Genomic DNA, 19,606 nt, shown 5'->3' with positions numbered 1-19,606 from the left:
CTCCCGAGTAGCTGTGATTACAGGCGTGCACCACCTCACCCAGCTAATTTTTCTGTTTTTAGTAGAGATGGAGTTTCACCATGTTGGCCAGGCTGGTCTCGAACTCCTGACCTCAAGTGATCCGCCCACCTTAGCCTCCCGAAGTGCTGGGATTACAGGCGTGAGCCACCATGCCTGGCCATGGGAGGGCACCCTTAAGTGGAGGCTGCAGTGAGAGGTGGGTTACATGGTGGCGCTGGAGGATGAGTAACTCCGGAGGGTATGTGATGTTAGGTGATACCGAGGGGGTGGGAATGTTGCATGGAGGACAGCGTCGGGCAGGGTTAGGTTGGCCAGAAGGGTGGCACTGGCCAGGGGGGTGACGTAGGGTGTGAGTGGTGTTTGGTGTTGCTGTGGGGGTTGGGGGTGGGGGATGTGAAGTGTGGGTGGGAGGGACAGTTGACAGGGGCGAGGGGTGTGTGTCCAGGCTCTAGCCCAGGCCTGGGACCCACAGTGCCTAGGGAGCTGTCTTCTACGGAGCCCACATTTGCAGGGTCTGGTCACCAGCCCAGCCTTCTGCACCCTCTCTCGCAGTCTTTTGAGAGGCCCCTTCCATGGGACCTCATCGGGTGGGGCATCCAGAGATAAGAGCCTGGGGACTGGGGGAAGATGCAGGTAGGCAGAGCAGGGGGGACAGGTCCCTGCTAGACAGCCTACCTTTACAGGGCAGCAATGGGACCTTCCTGTTGTCGCTGGGGGGCCCCGACGCAGAAGCCTTCAGTGTCTCCCCGGAGCGGGCAGCAGGGTCAGCCTCCATTCAGGTGCTGGTGAGAGTGTCCGCGCTGGTGGACTACGAGAGGCAGACGGTGATGGTGGTGCAGGTGAGGGCTGCTCTGGAGTGCCGGGGGCAGAAGCTGTGGGGCACTTGGGCCCCACAGCTGCTGCCTCCTCCCCTGCCTCCAGGTCGTGGCCACAGACTCAGTCAGCCAGAACTTCTCCATTGCCATGGTGACCATCCACCTTAGAGACATTAATGACCACAGGCCCACATTTCCCCAGAGCTTGTACGTCCTCAGGGTGCTGGAGCACAGCGCCACCGGCTCTGTGGTCACCGACAGCATCCACGTGAGTGATGTGGACACGGTGGGGCTGTGGGGTCCCAGCAAGCAGACATGCGTGTGTGTGTGAGAGTGTGTGTGTGTGTGAATGTGAGTATGTATGATGTGAGAGTGTGTGATTGTGAGTGTGTGTGAGAGTGTGATTGTGTGTGTGTGAGTGTGAGTGTGTAAGAGAGAGTGTGAGTTTGAGTGTGATTGTGTATGTGTGAGTGTGAGAGTGTGAGTGTGAGTGTGTGTGACTGTGTAGAGCGTGTGTGTATGTGAGAGAGTGTGTGTGTGTGTGAGTGTGAGAGTGTGAGAGTGAGTGTGTGAGTGTGTGAATGTGAGTGTGTATGATGTGAGTGTGAGAGTGTGATTGTGAGTGAGTGTATATGTGTGTGTGATTGTGTGAGTGTGTAAGAGAGTGTGAGTTTGAGTGTGATTATATGTGTGTGAGTGTGTGAAAGTGTGAGTGTGAGAGTGTGTGTGAGACTGTGCAGTGTGTGTGTACGTGAGAGAGTGTGTGACTGTGAGTGTGTGAGTGTGTGACACTGTGTGAGTGTGAGACTGTGTGAGTGTGTGAGTGTGACAGTGTGAAAGTGTGAGTGTGATTGTGAGAGTGTGTGAGTGTGAGAGTATGTGAGTGTGTGTGTGTGTGTGAGACTGTGCAGAGCATGAGTGTGTGCAACTGTGTGAGAGTGTGTCTGAGACTGTGTGTGTGTGTGACAGTGTGAAAGTGTGAGTGTGATTGTGAGAGTGTGTGAGTGTGTGTGAGTGTGTGTGTGAGAGTGTGTGAGAGTATGTGAGAGTGTGTGTGTGATTGTGTGAGTGTGTGAAAGTGTGAGTGTGTGTGAGACTGCAGAGCGTGTGTGTATTTGAGTGTGTGTGACTGTGTGAGTGTGTGAGACTGTGTGAGTGTGAGACTGTGTGAGTGTGTGAGTGTGACAATGTGAAAGTGTGAGTGTGATTGTGAGAGTGTGTGAGTGTGAGACTGTGAGTGTGTGTGAGTGTGAGAATATGTGAGAGAGTGTGTGAGTGTGACAGTGTGAAAGTGTGAGTGTGATTGTGAGAGTGTGTGAGTGTGTGTGAGTGTGAGAGTATGTGAGTGTGTGAGTGTGAGTGTGTGTGAGTGTGTATGTGTGAGATGGGGGTGACATGAGTGAATCCGAGTGTGCCAGGGATTCTCCCTTCGTGTCAGGAAGCATGACAGCTCTGTCCCCACGAATGGCATGGGTGGTGGTGTGTGCATTGCCTCCACGCAGCAAGCACGCTGCCGTGTCTCTGCCTCACAGGCCACGGACCCAGACACGGGCGCATGGGGCCAAATTACCTACAGCCTGCTCCCAGGAAATGGGTAAGGGCTCAGGGTGGGCCGTGGGCAGGTGGGTGAGCAGGGCCCAGGCCCACCTGTCTGCTTCTCTGCCGAGATAGAATAGCTGGGGAAGACCGAAGGCACTCAGTTATATTTCAATTTCAGATAAACAAGGAATGATTTTTTAAAATAATGAATATGTTGCATATACTGCATGGGATATGCTGAAATATTTGTTGTTGTATATCTGAAATTCACACTGAAATGGCCATCTTGTGTCTCTATTTGCTGAACCTGGCCCCTCTGAGCAGGGTAGACCTCTTCCAAGTGGATCCCGTATCAGGGACGGTGACGGTGAGGAACAGTGAGCTGCTGGACCGGGAGATCCAGGCCGTGTACTACCTGACACTGCAGGCCACAGATGGCGGGAACCTGTCCTCCTCCACCATGCTGCAGATCCACCTGCTGGACATCAATGACAATGCGCCCGTGGTCAGCGGCTCCTACAACATCTTCGTCCAGGAGGAGGAGGGCAATGTCTCCGTGACCATCCAGGTGTGAGCCCGCCTGGACCTGGTGGGTAGGGCTGGGGGAGGGGACCGAGCCTGCTCTGTGGGTATGCTGGCCCTGGGTAAAGTCAGGGCTCTGCTGTGTGGCTCTGAGACAGTCATTCAGAATCTCTGGGCCTGTTTCCTCTCAGGAAATGAAGAAAATTACAGCCTTACTCTCAGGGTCATTGGGGAATAATTTGATGACTTGTGTGAGGAGCTCAGCACTGGGCCTGCCACAGAGCAATCCCTCAAAAACATACACTTCTTTTTTATTTACCCACCTGCCCCACTCCAGAAAGGACTTGAGGTGGCTTAGGTAAATAGTAAGATACATATATGAAAGAAATAAGAAAAAAGAGAAAATAACAGTGGCATTTGTTAAAGGGCACAAAGGTAAAATTAGAACCCAGTGCTACAGAATTGCTCGGAGTGAGCTGCGACTTCTGATCTGAGCTTCGTGGAGGCCAAAGCAAAAAGGGAAATGAGATCAGTGGCCAGGTTCATAGAGTTCATGAGATAAAAACCCACTAGTGGCTCCACAGAAACACCAGGGAGTAGCTTCCTCCCTTGTCCTGAGGAGTTTGGAAGCTTCGCCCCTGAGGCATCTTGTGAGAAGTGAGAAACCAGGTCCTCAGAGTGACAATCTGGTGGCCACAGAGCCCTCCCTTCTTTCCAGCACTGTGTAGTTTCCAGGCCATGTTCCTATCCCTGATCTCTAGACCAGCTTTTGAAGCAGGCGGTCTAGTACTTCCCATTTTGCAGGAGACAACAGGCTCAGAAAGGTTAAGTGATTTTCTATGGTTACACAGCCAGTAAATGATGGCGCTGGGGCTGCAGCCCAGACCTTTCTGGCCCTGAAGCCTTGGCCTTTCCTCCTTCCTGCTTGGCACTTCGCCCCTGGTCTGTGAGCTCCTTGGGGCAGGAGCATTTCCGGTTGGCTGCTGTAACCATGGTGCCCAGTGTGAGCCCCAGGAAGCACTCAATGAATTAACTGACCTGAGTTCAGGGCACCAAGGGATGAGCAGACAGGGTCAGGCTTTTGGAAAAAAAACGTCTCCAGCTGCTTTCAAATGATACATGTAATAAACAAGATCCCAGCAGAACGAAATGGAGGAGCTGAAGGTGGGGACTGGCAGGGAGGAAGGAAAGAATTGGTTAAGTCAGAGTGGTCCCACTCTGGATTCAAGGCCACGTTTGCTGAGCACCTACCCAGTCTTTGACTGGGTCCTGGGTCCTCAGAGATGAGTCCACCACCATTCCTGTCCCCAGGCAGCTCCCAGTTGGGAAGACGGCATCAGTCACCCAGCGGTGTCACCTGTGCTATGTTGAGACCGAGAGAAAGAGCCACCCTGGCCAGGAGTCAGGCAGGGAAGGTGTGGGGGCATCGGGGTGAGGGAACAGAATCTGCGAAGTCCTGGCAGCACGGAGGAACCCACTGTGTTATCCACACTGGTTCACCCCAAAGGCAAACCAAGCATGCCTTCAGGGCCCTGGCAGGGCAGGAACACACACGCACACACACCCTCACATACACACGCACTCACAGACGTACAAAGTGGGTGAAGGATCAGCTATTTAAAACACATAGCACTGACGACTGGGCATGGTGGCTGATGCCTGTAATCCCAGCACTTTGGGAGGCTGAGGTGGGTGGATCACTTGAGGTCAGTAGTTCGAAACCAACCTGGCCAACATGGCGAAAACCCATCTCTACTAAAATTACAAAAATTATCTGGGTGTGGTGGCACACGCTTGTCATCCCAGATACTTGGGAGGCTGAGGCAGGAGAATCACTTGAACCCAGGAATTGGAAGCTGCAGTGAGCTGAGATCACGCCACTGCACTCTACTCTGGGCAACAGAGCGAGACTCCACCTCAAAAAAGAAAAGAAAACGAAAGGATAGACATGGTAGCTCACGCCTGTAATCCCAGCACTTTGAGAGGCTGAGGTAGGTAGATCACCTGAGATCAGCAGTTCAAGACCAGCCTGGCTAACATGGCGAAACCCTGTCTCTACTAAAAAATACAAAAAAAAATTAGTCTGGCATGGTGGCGGGCACCTGTAATGCCACCTACTTAGGAGGCTGAGGCAGGAGAATCACTTGAACCCAGGAGAAGGAGTTTGCAGTGAGCAAGAGAGATCGTGCCATTGCACTCCAGCCTGGGCGACGAGTGAAACTGTCTGAAAGAAAAAACAAAAAAGAAAAAAAATCTGTACATAGCACTGACATAGTCATTATGGGAAAATGAGAATCTTGCGGGGCTTCACACTTACGAGTTTAAAACTTTCTTTGAATGTCTACAATTTCCTGCCCCCATATCCCCCTTCCTACTAGAGTATCAGTAGCAAAAGGGCCTGTCTTGATGGTGGTTCTATTCCTTGCACCGGGAACAGGGCTGGGCCCGTAGGTCCACAGTGGCCATTTTTGAGATGAAAGAATGACCTCAGTGCTGAAGATCTCAGAAGCTCTTGCACACTGTTGACCTGAGCCCCTTAGATGGGAAACTGAGGCTGGGAGATGGGCCCACTGGCTCCAGGCCTGATTACTGCCTGCGTGGGCCAGCGCTGGAGAGGAGGGTCTGGCTGCATCAGAGGGGCTGGGGGCTGGGGGCTGGGAATGCCTGTGGCCGATGGCCGATGGCCAACCCCTGCTTACCTGCACAGGCCCACGATGACGATGAGCCGGGCACCAACAACAGCCGTCTGCTCTTCAGCCTGCTGCCTGGCCCCTACAACCACAACTTCTCCTTGGACCCCGACACAGGGCTCCTCAGAAACCTGGGGCCCCTGGACAGAGAGGCCATCGACCCCGCCTTGGGGGGCCGCATTGCGCTCACAGTGCTTGTGTCTGACTGCGGAGAGCCTGTCCTCAGCACCAAAGTCAATGTCACCATCACTGTGGAGGTAAGACCTGGCTCAGCCAGGATAGGCCCGGGGGTCTCCCAAGCCGACGGCCAGCCCCTCCAGCTTGAGTCACACTTCTGCCTTCTGCAGCCAGCCTGCCTGGGTTACAGTCCCGCTCACTCGTATGGTCCCAGGCAATTACGCAACCTCCCTGAGCACTCAGGCTCCTCGTCTATAAAACGGGGGTGAACAGGTTAAAGATTAAGTGAGTTAATGAATGGAAAGTGCTTGGTAGCATGCCTGACCTATAGACGGTATCAGTAAATATCAGCTCTAACTGTCACTCACAAAGTCCCACCTGATACCCTCCTGTCTCTCTGCCACCATTGAAAAGCAAAGGGAAGGGGTGAAAATCAGCACTGCTGGTGTCTACTGCACATCAGCACATCCCCCAAAGTCGGGCTGGTTATTACCTTTTTGTATTTATTTATTTATTTATTTATTTATTTATTTATTTATTTATTTGACAGGGTTTCCCTTGTCACCCAGGCTGGAGTGCAATAGTGTCATCATGGCTCACTGCAGACTCAACCTCCCAGGCTCAAGTGATCCTCTCGCCTCAGCCTCCTGAGTAGTTGGGACTATAGGCACATGCCACCATGCCTGGTTAATTTTTTTATTTTTGTAGAGATGGGGTTTTCCCATGTTTCCCAGGCTAGTCTTGAACTCCTGAGCTCAAGCAATCCACCCCCCTTGGCTTGCTAAGTAGCTAAGACTATGCGTGCCACCATGCCTGGCTAATTTGGCTAATTTTTAAAATTTATTTTTCATAGAAACAGAGTGTCACTTATTGCCCAGGCCAGTTTTGAACTGTTGGCCTCAAGCGATCCTCTCAACTCAGCCTTACAAAATGCTGAGATTACAGGCATAAGTCACTGAGCCCGGCTTATTACCATTTTATTGATCGAGCAACTGAGGCAGGCCTGGGTGCGGTGGCTCATGCCAAAAACCCCAGTACTTTGGGAGGCCAAGATGAGAGGATTGCTTGAGCCCAGGAGTTCGAGACTGGGCTAGGCAACATAGCGAGACCCCATCACTACAAAAATAAAAAATTAGCCAGGCATGGTGGCATGTACCTGCAGTCCCAGCTACTTGGAAGGCTGAGGCAGGTGGATCGTTTCAGCCCAGGAGGTTGAGGCTACTGTGAGCTATGATCATGCCACTGCAATCCAGCCTATGAGATAGAGCAAGACCCTGTCTCAAAAAATGAAACTGAGGCACAGAGAGGTTCAGTACCTTGCCTGGGGTCACAAAATGGGGTTTTGACTCCAATCAGTCTGGTTCTAAGGCTGCCACCAGCCCACAAGTCACCTTCCTCTGGAACAGTATTGTAACAAATGTGCGCCTCTGCCATGTCTGTGATGTGGATGGCACCCCGTAGGGTTGTGCAGTGCACAGCCAGCACCACTGCACATAGCAGTCCTGTGTCCCCTGGATTGGGCTGTGCCATTTTCACACAAGGGTCAGAGAGTGAGACCTCAGAAATGAAGAAACCGCAGCAGAATGAGGACTTGCTGGTTGTCCTTGGGATGAGAGGGCTGCAAAGAGAGAACTTCATTTCCTGAGTGCACAGGTTTCTTCACCCCTGTGAGCAGTCCTCACAATTGCCCTGTTAGTGGGACTACTACCCCGTTTTGCAGATGAGGATGCTGAGGTCCAGAGAGGTCAAGGTCACACATGAGGCAGAGGTGCAGCAAGATGTGACTCAGCGCTCTTAGCCACTCCTGTGAGTTAGGGTGACCTTGAGAATGCAGCTGGTCTTGTGCATGGAGCCAATGATGTCATCTCTGGGAAATTAGCAGCAGAAAAGACATCTAGCTAAGGTGCAAGGACGCTGTCTTCCAAATGTTCACTCTAGGGTTATTCAGAAAAACAAACACCTGTTATGTGACCCACAAACCCGGGAAGGCCTGGCGTGCTCAGGGCATCCCCCAAGCACATGCCAGTGTTAAGGGACACAGGGGAGGGCAGAGTCACCTCCAGGCTGTGACAATAGTTGCAGGGCTCCAGCTGTGCCCAGTGGGCTAGGGCTGGCCACAGAGGTGACAGCTGAAAACAGCTGGTGTCCGAGGCAAGGGCAGGTCTAAGCTTCTGCAGGTCCCCGGAGCCCAGCTCTGCCTAAGCACAGAGCTGGTGTCGTGGGCTCAGTGGTGTGCAGGAGGGACAGGAGTAGGAGGGGACAAGGGAAAGTGTGGGCCTTGGAGCCTTTGTGAACATATAATGGTATTGGTGCCAACACAGTAAATACGAGAGATGGAAGTCAAGCAGGGCCAGGCAGGGCCGCAGGTGGGGACCCAGAACTGTGTTTCCAGAAAGCAGGGTCTAGAACATTCTAGAGCTGTGGTCAGAGAAACAGGAAGCAAGCAGGGCTTCCTGAGGATGGATATGTAAGGCCAAGGTCCCACTGTAGGTCCCGAACCCCAGGTGTGTGACCTGGGCAAGTTCCCTCCTCTCAGAGCCTGTTTCCTCATCTGGGAAGTGGGCAGTGAGGTCTGGGCACTAGCAGAACCCATGCCTCAGAGCACAGGGACTATTGGTTTCTCAGGTTGGCTCTGGGGAGGGTGAGATGGGATCCCGGGGACTCAGACCTATCTCTGCCTGCAGGACATCAATGACAACCTGCCCATCTTCAACCAGTCCAGCTATAACTTTACAGTGAAGGAGGAGGATCCAGGTACTTGCTCCCTGGGCCAGGAGAGTCACTGGGGCTGGGGCCTGGCGTGGCTTTGTCAGGGTGGATCTGGAGTTCCAAGAGAGGCGAGGGCAGAGGAGGCTTCCTATGGCGGGGCCAAGAGTCCCTCTGAGCTCTGCCCCTTGTCCACAGGAGTGCTAGTAGGCGTGGTGAAGGCCTGGGATGCAGACCAGACGGAAGTCAACAACCGCATCAGCTTCAGCCTGTCAGGGAGTGGCGCCAACTACTTCATGATCCGAGGCTTGGTGCTAGGGGGTGGGTGGGCTGAGGGCTACCTCCGGCTGCCCCCGGACGTGAGCCTGGACTACGAGACACAGCCCGTCTTCAACTTGACAGTGAGTGCCGAGAACCCAGACCCCCAGGGGGGTGAGACCATAGTAGACGTCCACGTGAATGTGAAAGATGTGAACGACAATCCCCCCACCCTGGATGTAGCCTCACTCCGGGGCATCCGTGTGGCTGAGAATGGCTCGCAGCACGGCCAGGTGGCTGTGGTGGTTGCCTCGGATGTGGACACCAGCGCCCAGCTGGAGATACAACTTGTGAACATTCTTTGCACCAAGGCCGGGGTCGATGTGGGCAGCCTGTGCTGGGGCTGGTTCTCAGTGGTGGCCAACGGCTCTGTGTACATCAACCAGAGCGAAGCCATTGACTACGAGGCCTGTGACCTGGTCACGCTGGTTGTGCGGGCCTGTGACCTAGCCACGGACCCTGGCTTCCAGGCCTACAGCAACAATGGTAAGGTGGCCTGACCTTGCAGGGCTTGGCAGGCCACAGCTTAGGGGCCGTGGGAAGGAGCCCTGGGCTGGGACTTACAAGATCTGGGCTCAGATCCTGGCTCCAGCCCTTTCCAGCTGCAAATATTGGGAAAGTCCCAAACCCTCTCCAAGCTTCAGTTTCCCCATCTGTCCAGTGGAGTTGGGCAGTAGGGTTGGCTGTGAAGATTCAATGAGAACGTGGATGTAAGGCATTTATTGCAGTGCCTGGCATGCGGTAGCATCAAATTAATGCCATTATTTTGCAAGATGCTGTGAAAGAAAGATCATACTTCAGAGTCAGATGTGTACTTGTATCTCACTTCTGACACCAAATAGCAATAATAGCCACATTAACAACTAGCATATATTGAGTCCTTATGACAGCCAAGAACTACACCAGGCACCTCGTAAGCATTTTTGCACTTCCGCACAACCTGTGGGGTAGGTGGTCCCTATCCAATTTTATAGATGAGGAAACTGAGGCAGAGAGTAGGCATTTAAACAACCAGCTTACATAGTTAGAATGTGTCCATATAATGTCATAGGTGAGATCTACCTAGGCTGGGCCCAGTCCTGGCCCACCACTATTGCTGTGTAACTTTGACAAGCTGCTTATTAGCTCTGAGGTCTGGGATGATACTCCCACCCACACAGGACAGAGAAGACTGAGCAGGCATTCTGGATCAGGAGCAGGGGAGGGGACTGGGCACAGGGAACACATGGGAGAGAGGCTGCAGGGCATGGGGTTGAGGCTGTGGGGCATGGGGTTGAGGCTGGGGAGCACCAGGTTGAGGCCCAGGCTCCTTGGGTCAAGCTCTTGCCCAGAGCCAAAGCCAGCTTACCTTGTCTCCTAGGAAGCCTCCTCATTACCATCGAGGACATAAATGACAATGCACCCTATTTTCTGCCTGAGGATAAGACTTTTGGTAAGCAGCAACCCCCTTTACACACCATACCCCTGCTCCATGAGGCCACCTTTGAGCAACCCCCACAGACCCTCCTTGGACCCAGGGGGGACCTTTAGAAAGCGGGGAAGGCCTCTAATTCTGCCTCTTCCTAGGGCTGCAATAGGAGACGACACTGGAATTTTTTTTTTCTTTTTCTTTTTCTTTTTTTTTTTTTTGAGATGGAGTCTCACTCTGTTGCCCAGGCTAGAGTGCAATGATACGATTTTGGCTCACTGCAATCTCTGCCTCCCAGGTTCAAGCAATTCTCATGCCTCAGTCTCCCGAGGAGCTGGGACTACAGGCATGTGCCACTGTGCCTGGCTAATTTTTGTATTTGTAGTAGAGATGGGGTTTCATCGTGTTGGCCAGGCTGGTCTCGAACTCCTGGCCTCGAGTGATTTTCCTGCTTTATGATTTGGCCTCCCAAAGTGCTGGGATTATAAGTGTGAGCCACCACGCCCAGCCAACATTGGAGTTTTCATTCCGGCTCTGCCTGACCTAATTGTCTGGCCCTGGGCCAGACCTTGCCTCTCTATGCCTCCATTTCCCCATGGTCCTGTGGGCCTGTGACAATGGGAGGTGGATGACTTGCTAACTACTGGCCCAGTGGTGACTGTAATGGGGGTCTTTTTTGGTAGAGAGGTTGAGGGCAGATTTAGAGGGATGAGCCCTGAGCTGCACTCATGGCCAGCCTTGGTCCAGGTGGGCAGTGTCCTGACCCTGCTGACCCCCTTCCCATTCACACCTGCAGTGATCATCCCTGAACTTGTGCTGCCCAACCGGGAGGTGGCTTCTGTCCGGGTAAGTTCTTGGCTCCAGCCTTTGTTGGTTACGTGAGCCCCAGTGGACACAGAGCTGAGGCCTTCAGGCCTTTAATGGTAGAAAGAAAATATATGGGCTCCAACATATGAAAAAGAAAACCCCAGAAGGGAAACACCTGTCCAATCAGTGTAATCAAACTTCACTGTGTTAAATGTAGCATTCATAAAAATGTCATGACCGCAAACACCACTCGCAGTCTAGATATTTCTTACTCTGCCAGAATTCTTGAGTGGTACAGAGAACTCGTAGCCAATTGTAAATTAAACCAGTGCCTTGTCGTTAAATAATTCTCAGAGCCAGCCAGGCATGGTGGCTCACTCCTGTAATCCCAGCACTTTGGGAGGCCAAGGCAGGTGGATCACCTGAGGTCGGGAGTTTGTGACCAGCCTGACCAACATGGAGAAACCCCGTCTCTACTAAAAAATACAAAATTAGCCGGGCGTGGAGGCACACGCTTGTAATCCCAGCTACTGGGGAGGCTGAGGCAGGAGAATCACTTGAACCTGAGAGGCGGAGGTTGCGGCGAGCCGAGACCGCGCCATTGCACTCCAGCCTGGGTGACAAGAATGAAACTCTGTCTCAAAAAAAAAAGTTATCAGAGCCAAGTCATAAAAAGGCTTTCAGCTGTTTATGGTGTCGGATGTGGACGAGTTTATTAGGGGTGGCGGCCATGCCGTGTGGGGATGAGGCCTCCCACACCACCGAGGGCTGGGCCTGGCTGAGCTTCTTACTGACCTGGAGAGCTGCCTACTCTCTCTGGGACTCCGTTTCCCTCTTCGACAAGAAGCTGGCAGTTTCCAGAATGTGACATGGGAGTGCCACTCCCTATGCTGTGGAAAGGACATAGGGTATAGGAGATGGACAGGGCTGGCCTCCCCCACTTAGAGCTGAATGTAAGGACATGGTCTCTCAGAGCTTCAGCTTCCTCTTGTAAAATGGGGATAGTAATTCTCCCTCTCTACATTGACGTTCATGCTAGAGACAGTGACTGTGTGACTTTCAAGCCTTAAGACAGTTTCCCAATCTTCTGCCAGTTTCGTTCTAATGTCATGAGTTTAGCCACAGCAATTTTCTTTAAATAGACTTCTTTTTAAGACTTAAGCACCGGTATTGGCCTATCCTCAGCAGTAACGTTGGTGAACTCGAAGCTCTGTGTGCTGGTTAAATTTTTCTCTGAAAGGCACTAGAATGAATAAAAATGTTTGTGTCCCCTCCCCAACCAGTTTCATGGTCCACTAGGGGAGTTGGTACTCACATTAGCACCGAAATGAGGGATCCCAGGGGAGGTGCTTAGGAAATCGGAGCATTGCTGTGTGTGTGCGCCAGTGTGTGTGTGTGTGTGTCCAAGTGTGAATGTATGTGCGTATGTGTATAAAGGTGAGCGAGTGTATGAGAATGTGTGGGACAGTTTGTGGGTATGTATAAGTGTGTGACTGTGTGTGCATGTGTGTGTGTGACTGTGCAAGTGTGTGCGTATGTGAATTGAGTGTATTTGTGTGTGTGAATTGTGTGTATTTGTGTGAATTGAGTGTATTTGTGTATGTGAATTGAGTGTGTGTATTTGTGTGAATTTTGTGTGTTTGTGAATTGAGTGTATTTTTGTGTGTGTGAATTGAGTGTATTTGTGTGTGGAGTGTGTATTTTTGTGTGTGAATTGTATTTGTGTGTGCATGTGAATTGAGTGCATGTATTTGTGTGTGTGAATTGAGTATATTTGTGTGAGTGTATTTGTGTGTGTGAATCAAGTGTGTGTATTTGTGTGTGTGTGTGAATTGAGTTTGTGAGGGTGAGTGCCTGTGAGAGCGAGGGTGTGAGTGTGTGTGTGTGTGAGGACAAGTGTGTGAATGTGAGAGGGTGTGTGAGGGTATGTGTGTGTGCATCTGTGTAAGTGTGAGTGTATTAAGGTGAGAGAGTGTGAGAGTGTGTGTGAGAGTGTGAGAGTGTGAGGGGGCGTGAGTGTAGTGTGAGAGTGTGACTGTGTGAGTGTGGGGTGTGAGTGTGTGTGAGAGAGTGTGAGGGTGTGTATGAGTGTGTGTGAGTGTGTGAGTGTGAGGGTGTGAGAGTGTGTGTGAGGGGTGTGTGTGAGAGTGTGAGCGTGTGTGTGAGGGGGTGTGAGGGCATGTGAGAGAGAGTGTGAGGGCGTGTGAGAGTGTGAGGGTGTGAGAGTGTGAGGGTGTGTGAGAGAGTGTGAGGGTGTGTGTGAGAGTGTGAGGGGTGTGTGTATGTGTGTGTGAGAGTGAGTGTGTGAGAGTATGAAAGTGTGTGTGTGAGAGAGTGTGTGTATGTGTAAGTGTGTGTGTGTGAGAGTATGGCAGTGCAGGGGTGAGTGGGGAGCAGGGCAGGATTTCAACGTGTGAGGGACTTAGGGCAGTGATCTGTTTAGAATTGGGGAACAGGGGCAGGGACTTGTCCAAATCTGGATTTGCAGAGCAGGCACATTGTTTTTTTGAAACCATTTGCTTATTCGGGACAGCGTGGGGATGGTGGATAGAGACGTCGAGGACCAGCCTCCCAGCCACCCTTGCCTCTGATCCCTGCTGGGGTGGAGGGATGCCTGGCCTGGCTGGGCCCCCAGATATTATCAACTCTTGCTCCTAGGCCAGAGACGATGATTCAGGGAACAATGGCCTTATCCTGTTCTCCATCCTCCGAGTCGACTTCATCTCTAAGGACGGGGCCACCATCCCTTTCCAGGGCATCTTCTGGATCTCCACCTCCTCCGAGGCCGACGTGTTCACTGGGAGCATTCAGTAACCGCGGGTGGCCCTGGGAGGGAGGTTGTGAGGAGGGGCCTGATAGGAGCTTTCAGGCAGCAAGTCCCCCATCCTGGAGGTTACAAGTCTCCTGAGGATTCAGCTTGGGTTCCAAGACTGACCTGCACCTCCTGCCTTCCACAGGCCAGTGACCAGCCTTGATTCCACTCTCCAAGGCACCTACCAAGTGACAGTCCAGGCCAGGGACACACCTTCCGTGGGTCCTTCCCTGGAAGCCAACACCACCCTGAATGTGAGTGCCAGTCCCACTTCCAGCCCCCAATGCCCTCTGCCAGCCCCCAGAGTCCCTCATGCCTCATCTCCCGCACACCCTCTTCCCCCAGCTCTTCACTGTGGACCAGAGTTACCGCTCGCGGCTGCAGTTCTCCATACCAAAGGCGGAGTTGGGCGCCAACAGACAGGCGATTAATGCGTAGGTCTGGGGGGCCCGGGAGGGAGCGGTGGGAAGAACAGGGTGTAGGAGCCTGGTCCCCGACAAAACCTGGATGGGATGTCTCTCAATCCTGTTCCTGACCCACGTTTGACCTTGTCCCTGTCTTTAACCCTGTACTTTAACCTGCACCACGTTCCTGCATGTCCCCAGAAGCCCATACCCAGCCAAGGGCAGAGGAAGGCCTTGGAACAGGGCTGCCATGTACAGTTGTGAAGGCTGTGCCCTGCACAAGGGCACTCTGCTTGCTAAGCTATTAACCTAGCCCCAGAGGAAGGGATTTCCTTTTGTAATTTTCACAGAGGTGCTACCTACTCAGCCAACAGAGCTGTCCAGAGGAGGTGCCCCTTTCTTGCTCACACAATTCTTAATTCCACTGGCACAGCCCTGGTCACAGACCCAGGCTAAGACCCCTCTGTGACATATGCCTCCTTTGCAGGGCTCTTACTCAGGCAACCAGGACTACAGTATATATTGTGGACATTCAGGATATAGATTCTGCAGCTCGGTGAGTGCCCAGAGGCCTGGGGGTGGGGGTGAGGGGGATAAGCGGTAGCAGGAGGGGCCTGCTGGGTGATCCAAGCTGCTGACTCTTCAACTCTGTCCCCCTCCAGGGCCCGAGCTCACTCCTACCTCGATGCCTACTTTGTCTTCCCCAATGGGTCGGCCTTGACCCTTGATGAGCTGAGCATGTGAGTGGCGCTGCCCTTGGGGCAGGTGTGAGGGTGAGCAGGAAGCCTGGGGTGTACCAAAGTCCCTCGGGCCTAAGTGAAGTTCTGTGGCCAGGATGATCCGGAATGATCAGGACTCGCTGATGCAGCTGCTGCAGCTGGGGCTGGTGGTGCTGGTGAGTGCGGGCAGGGCGGGGCAGCAGGTGGGGCTGCTGGGACCCCACAGCCTCCCTCACATTTGTCCTTCTCCAGGGCTCCCAGGAGAGCCAGGAGTCAGACCTGTCGAATCAGCTCATCAGCGTCATCATAGGATTGGGAGTGACTTTGCTGCTGGTCCTTGTGATCATGACCACGGCCTTCATGTGCGTGCGGAAGAGGTGCGACTCCCATTGCCTCTGTGTCTACAACCTTCACCCTCTCCCACTACCCAAGATATTGGGGGGCGGGGGTAGAAAGAGCTGGGGTTTAGGCACAGGTATACATGCATTCACTCCCCAGTGACCCAGTGTGAGATCTTGGGGGAGTCACCTCCCCTCCCTGAGCCTCCGTTTCCTCATCTGCGAATGGGCACAACACTAGATTCCTCAGTGCACTCAAGGAAGTAACGTGCATCTCACACCCAGCAAGACGTCTGGCACACACTATGCATTTAATAGATGTTGCTGCTTTTTCCAATATGTATAGAGTCAGCAACCTTATCTAGGTGTGACTTCAAGCCTTGTCACTGGCTATGTGACCTTCAGCACATCACTTGCCTTCTCTGGCTCTTACTCCTACTCTCTGTAAAATAGAGCTAACACTCACCTCCCAGGATCTTGTGAAGCAACACACTCAGGGCCTCCACTGGGGACACAATAGGTGTGCAGCAATAGTGTGACCCCTCTTCCGGTTCCCCACAGCTACAACCGGAAGCTTCGAGCTATGAAGGCTGCCAAGGAGGCCAGGAAGACAGCAGCAGGGGTGATGCCCTCAGCCCCCGCCATCCCAGGGACTAACGTGTACAACAATGAGCGGTGAGCAGGGGTCAAAGGGTAGGTAAGAGGCCTGGTGGGGTGGCTGAGGGCCAGGCCACTTGACTAGGCTTTCTCTCCAGAGCCAATCCCATGCTGAACCTCTCCAACAAAGACCTGGGCTTGGAGTACCTCTCTTCCTCCAATGACTTGGACCATGTCAGGTGAGCAGTGCCCCTCACAGCCAGGCTAGGTGGTGGTGGTAGTACAGGTAGTGATGGTGATGGTGATGATGATGGTGGTGGTGATGATGGTGATGAGGATGGTGTTGGTGGCAGTGATGGTGTTGGTGGTGATGATGGTGATGACAATGGTGATGGTGGTGGTCATGGTAGTGGTAGTAGTTGTGGTGGTGGTGGTGATGGCGGTGAGGTGATGGTGATGGTGGTGATGATGGTTTTGGTGTTGAGGTGGTGGCGATGGTGGTGATGGTAGTGGTGGTGGGTGATGGTGATGGCAATGGTGATGGTGGTGGTCATGGTAGTGGTGGTAGTTACTGTGGTGGTGGTGATGGTGATGGTAGTGATGGTGATGGTGGTGATGATGGTGGTGGTGATGGTGTTGGTGTTGTGGTGGTGATGGTGGTGATGGTAGTGGTGGTGGGTGATGGTGATGACAATGGTGATGGTGGTAGTGATGGTAGTTACTGTGATGGTGGTGGTGGTGGTGATGGTGATGGTAGTGATGGTGGTGATGATGGTGATGATGACAATGATGATGGTGTTGAGGTGATGGTGGTGATGGTAGTGATGATGGTAGTTGTGATGACACTGGTGGTGGTGATGGTGATGATGGTGGTAGTTGTGGTGGTGATGGTGATGGTGATGATGGTGGTAGTTGTGGTGGTGATGGTGATGATGGTGGTGGTGGTTCTTGGGCACAGCAAGGGAGGACTGGGCCTGCCAACACCTGCGCTCCATCACCTCTCTTACAGCATCAACTCCCTGGACGACAACTCTGTGGATGTGGACAAGAACAGTGAGGAAATCAAGGCAAGATGGGGGATGAATTGGTGCCTGGAGATTCCAACTTGGGTTCTCCTGTGGAGGGGTTTAGGACAGAGTTCAAGGGACCTGCTACTGACATGGGCAGTTCTGCTTCTCTGCACCAGGCCCCAGGAAGCCCTGCGGCTTTGGAATGGGGTCCAATTCCTGCTCCTCCACTGGTTCACTGTGTGACCCTGAGAGGTTAACTTCTTGCCTCTGCGTCTCAGTGTTTTCACCTGTAAATGGGGTTGGGAACATCTACCATGCAGGGCCATTGTGAGGATTAAATAAGGGCAGGCATAAGAACCACTTGGCACAAACAAGCGCTCACCAATCTGCCTTCAGCCCTTTATGGCCGTTACAGGAAAGCCAGCTGGGGGTGGGGAAAGAGATCCAGAGGTGAACGAGCATAGTCTAGCAAAGGAGAGAAGACAGGTTCAAATAAACAACAGTACCGCCATCTGTTAAACAGGTGAGTTGGTTGGATGAGATCAAGTGTTCATAGACTGGTCTGCTACGTAAAAGCACCTGAGGAGCTCTCGAAGAATACTGATGCCCAGGTCACACCCAGGTCCATGGGTGCAACATTCTAGTATTTTAAAGACCAAGAGTTCTGATTCTGCTGGCCCACGTGGAGCCTGGGTGTGGATCTGTTGTAAAAGCTGCTCAGGGGGTGCTAAGGTGCAGGCAGGGTGGACACCGCAAGAGCAGGTCAGCGGGGTAAGTGCGGGGTGGGTCCTGCACATGGAGGGGTGGCTCTCTGGAAACAGAAGGAACTGCCCTCTCTCCTTCCCACTTTGAAAGCCACCTCTGTAGGAGACACTCTAAGGCCCATTGGAGCTGTGATAGTCTGAGGTTCTGTGTGTTGTGTTGCGCAGGATTCACCCACATTTTCTCCCAGTCTGGGTTCTGGCCTTGGCCGGGTCCCTGCCTGCTAGGGGCTCCCAGCCTGACTTCATGGTTCAGAATTTGTTTTCCCTGAGGACTCCTTACATGGAAAGATTTGGTCAACCAAAGCCTCTCTTGGTCTTTAAAATGGTAGAATGTTGCACAGGGGCCCAGGTATAACACGGTGCAGGGAATCTGGCACAGAAGCCTCTGGAGAGGCCCCAGGTATGGTTGTGTGGGTGGTAACGCAGGCAGCCAGGCAGCACTGGAGGCCTCTGGGTAGATGCTAGGAGATGGTTAGTGGCCAAAACTGTAATGAACATGTCTGGGGAACTGAGACAAAGGAACAGTCTTGTCTGCTGGAGTGCATGGCCTGTAGCAGAGGCTGATGCTGCTCCAAGCCCGAGGGAGTGGAGTTAAGGACCCCCTGAGGTGCGGCTGGATCTGTGGACTGGGAAGGGGCAGGGAACTAGGAGAAGGGTCTGGAGAGGGAGGGGGACAAGTCACTGAAAGTCTTCAAAGCCAGAAGACTGCTCAGATTTTGTCCTAGGAGGGCAGGGGGTTGCTATATTTCTGCGAAGCTGCCCAAGGCTCCGCCGTCTCTCCTGCAGCAGTGAGTGAGTGAGTCTTGTGGGTCACGAGGCATGGGGCCTTCTTGGGAGCTGTCTGCCCCCTGATCTCCCATGGCTGGGGTGGCGCAGGTGGATCCTTTTCCCAGGAATCTCTTGGTCCCCTGACTTGTCTAAGCTCCATACACATCTGTGCGGCGGGTGTGAGTGGCTGCAGAGATGATCACTCTAACCTCCCCAAATAACCAGCAAGGAAACTGACATCCAGAGAGGGGTGCTGACTTGCTCAAAGTGGAACAGCAGGCAGGACAGGAGCAGACCAGAACCCGGGTCTTTGGTCTTTGGCACCAGGTCATGTTATCGTGGGTGGCACTGAGCCTGCAGCTCTCCACTCAGGGTCTGTCTTGAGGGCTCTGAGGAACACAGGCAGAATACTTAGCCCTCTGGGGCCCCTCAGATGTTCCACTGTTTACTAGGGACCTGAAGAGCCCCAGTCTGGAAAAAGCCCTTGGAGTGCCCTGGGGAGGGCAGTGGTGGCTGGGGCTCTGGCCCTGTGGGTGTCTCTGTAGCAGAGCAGCTGAGCTTGGGGACCTGGCTGTTCCATAGGAGGGGGTGTGTGTGTGCACACACACAGCATGTTGCATGGGAAGGTGGAAGAGGAAGGCCAGGGGAGATGAGTGTGTGCCATGATGAACTGCAGGTGGGACCAGCCTGTGGGCTGCCCTCTGAGGGCAGCAAAAAGAGACGTCAAATTCAACCAGGGCAGTGTCACACCATGGACACGCTTTTGAACCAGCAAGACCAGTGGTCTGCCCCCTCTTCACCAGTAGAGCTCTCTAACCCTCAGTTTCCACATCTGTGAAGAGAGGACATGTTCCCTCCCTCAGAGGTTTTCAGTGGGTGGTTGAGGTAATGGATGGACCTTGACCCACACGGTGCCTGCCGTGGGGTGCAGGGGGCAGGAACTGCACTGGGCTGGCTCCTCGGCACAGGACACAGGGCCTAGCATTATCCAGAACAGGGCTGAATAGCAGAGTGCCGCAGTGTTGGTGGGCAGGGGAAAGGCCAGAGTGGACTCCCCAGGCCACACCCTCCCCCTCACCTGATCTGCATCACCATTAGCAAGAGCCACCTCTGGGACACAGCCTGGACCAGAGGCCCCAGGAGGGGCAGGGTGGGACCCCTGCCAAGGAACCATTGGTCCTGAGCTTGAAG

The 19,606-nt window shown here is 53.2% G+C and overlaps 1 protein-coding gene across 1 annotated transcript in view; it reads left to right on the top strand.

Moving 5' to 3' along the window:
- CDHR2 (cadherin related family member 2) overlaps positions 1-19,606 on the top strand; it is a 47,563-nt gene that overhangs the window by 27,591 nt on the left and 366 nt on the right. The window contains exons 13-31 of the mRNA XM_008015383.3: positions 705-860; positions 943-1,104; positions 2,369-2,430; positions 2,700-2,943; positions 5,605-5,844; positions 8,449-8,518; positions 8,669-9,274; positions 10,149-10,220; positions 10,993-11,042; positions 13,662-13,813; positions 13,961-14,069; positions 14,161-14,249; positions 14,707-14,775; positions 14,882-14,959; positions 15,054-15,114; positions 15,191-15,315; positions 15,838-15,951; positions 16,032-16,112; positions 16,883-16,940. Of these exons, the coding sequence (XP_008013574.1) occupies positions 705-860; positions 943-1,104; positions 2,369-2,430; positions 2,700-2,943; positions 5,605-5,844; positions 8,449-8,518; positions 8,669-9,274; positions 10,149-10,220; positions 10,993-11,042; positions 13,662-13,813; positions 13,961-14,069; positions 14,161-14,249; positions 14,707-14,775; positions 14,882-14,959; positions 15,054-15,114; positions 15,191-15,315; positions 15,838-15,951; positions 16,032-16,112; positions 16,883-16,940 (2,598 nt within the window). The remainder of the gene's footprint in view (positions 1-704; positions 861-942; positions 1,105-2,368; positions 2,431-2,699; positions 2,944-5,604; positions 5,845-8,448; positions 8,519-8,668; positions 9,275-10,148; positions 10,221-10,992; positions 11,043-13,661; positions 13,814-13,960; positions 14,070-14,160; positions 14,250-14,706; positions 14,776-14,881; positions 14,960-15,053; positions 15,115-15,190; positions 15,316-15,837; positions 15,952-16,031; positions 16,113-16,882; positions 16,941-19,606) is intronic.

This window comes from Chlorocebus sabaeus, chromosome 23 (genome assembly GCF_047675955.1).
Source record: "Chlorocebus sabaeus isolate Y175 chromosome 23, mChlSab1.0.hap1, whole genome shotgun sequence".
In the NCBI taxonomy this organism is placed as follows: domain Eukaryota; kingdom Metazoa; phylum Chordata; class Mammalia; order Primates; family Cercopithecidae; genus Chlorocebus; species Chlorocebus sabaeus.
This window is presented reverse-complemented; position numbering and strand designations above follow the sequence as displayed.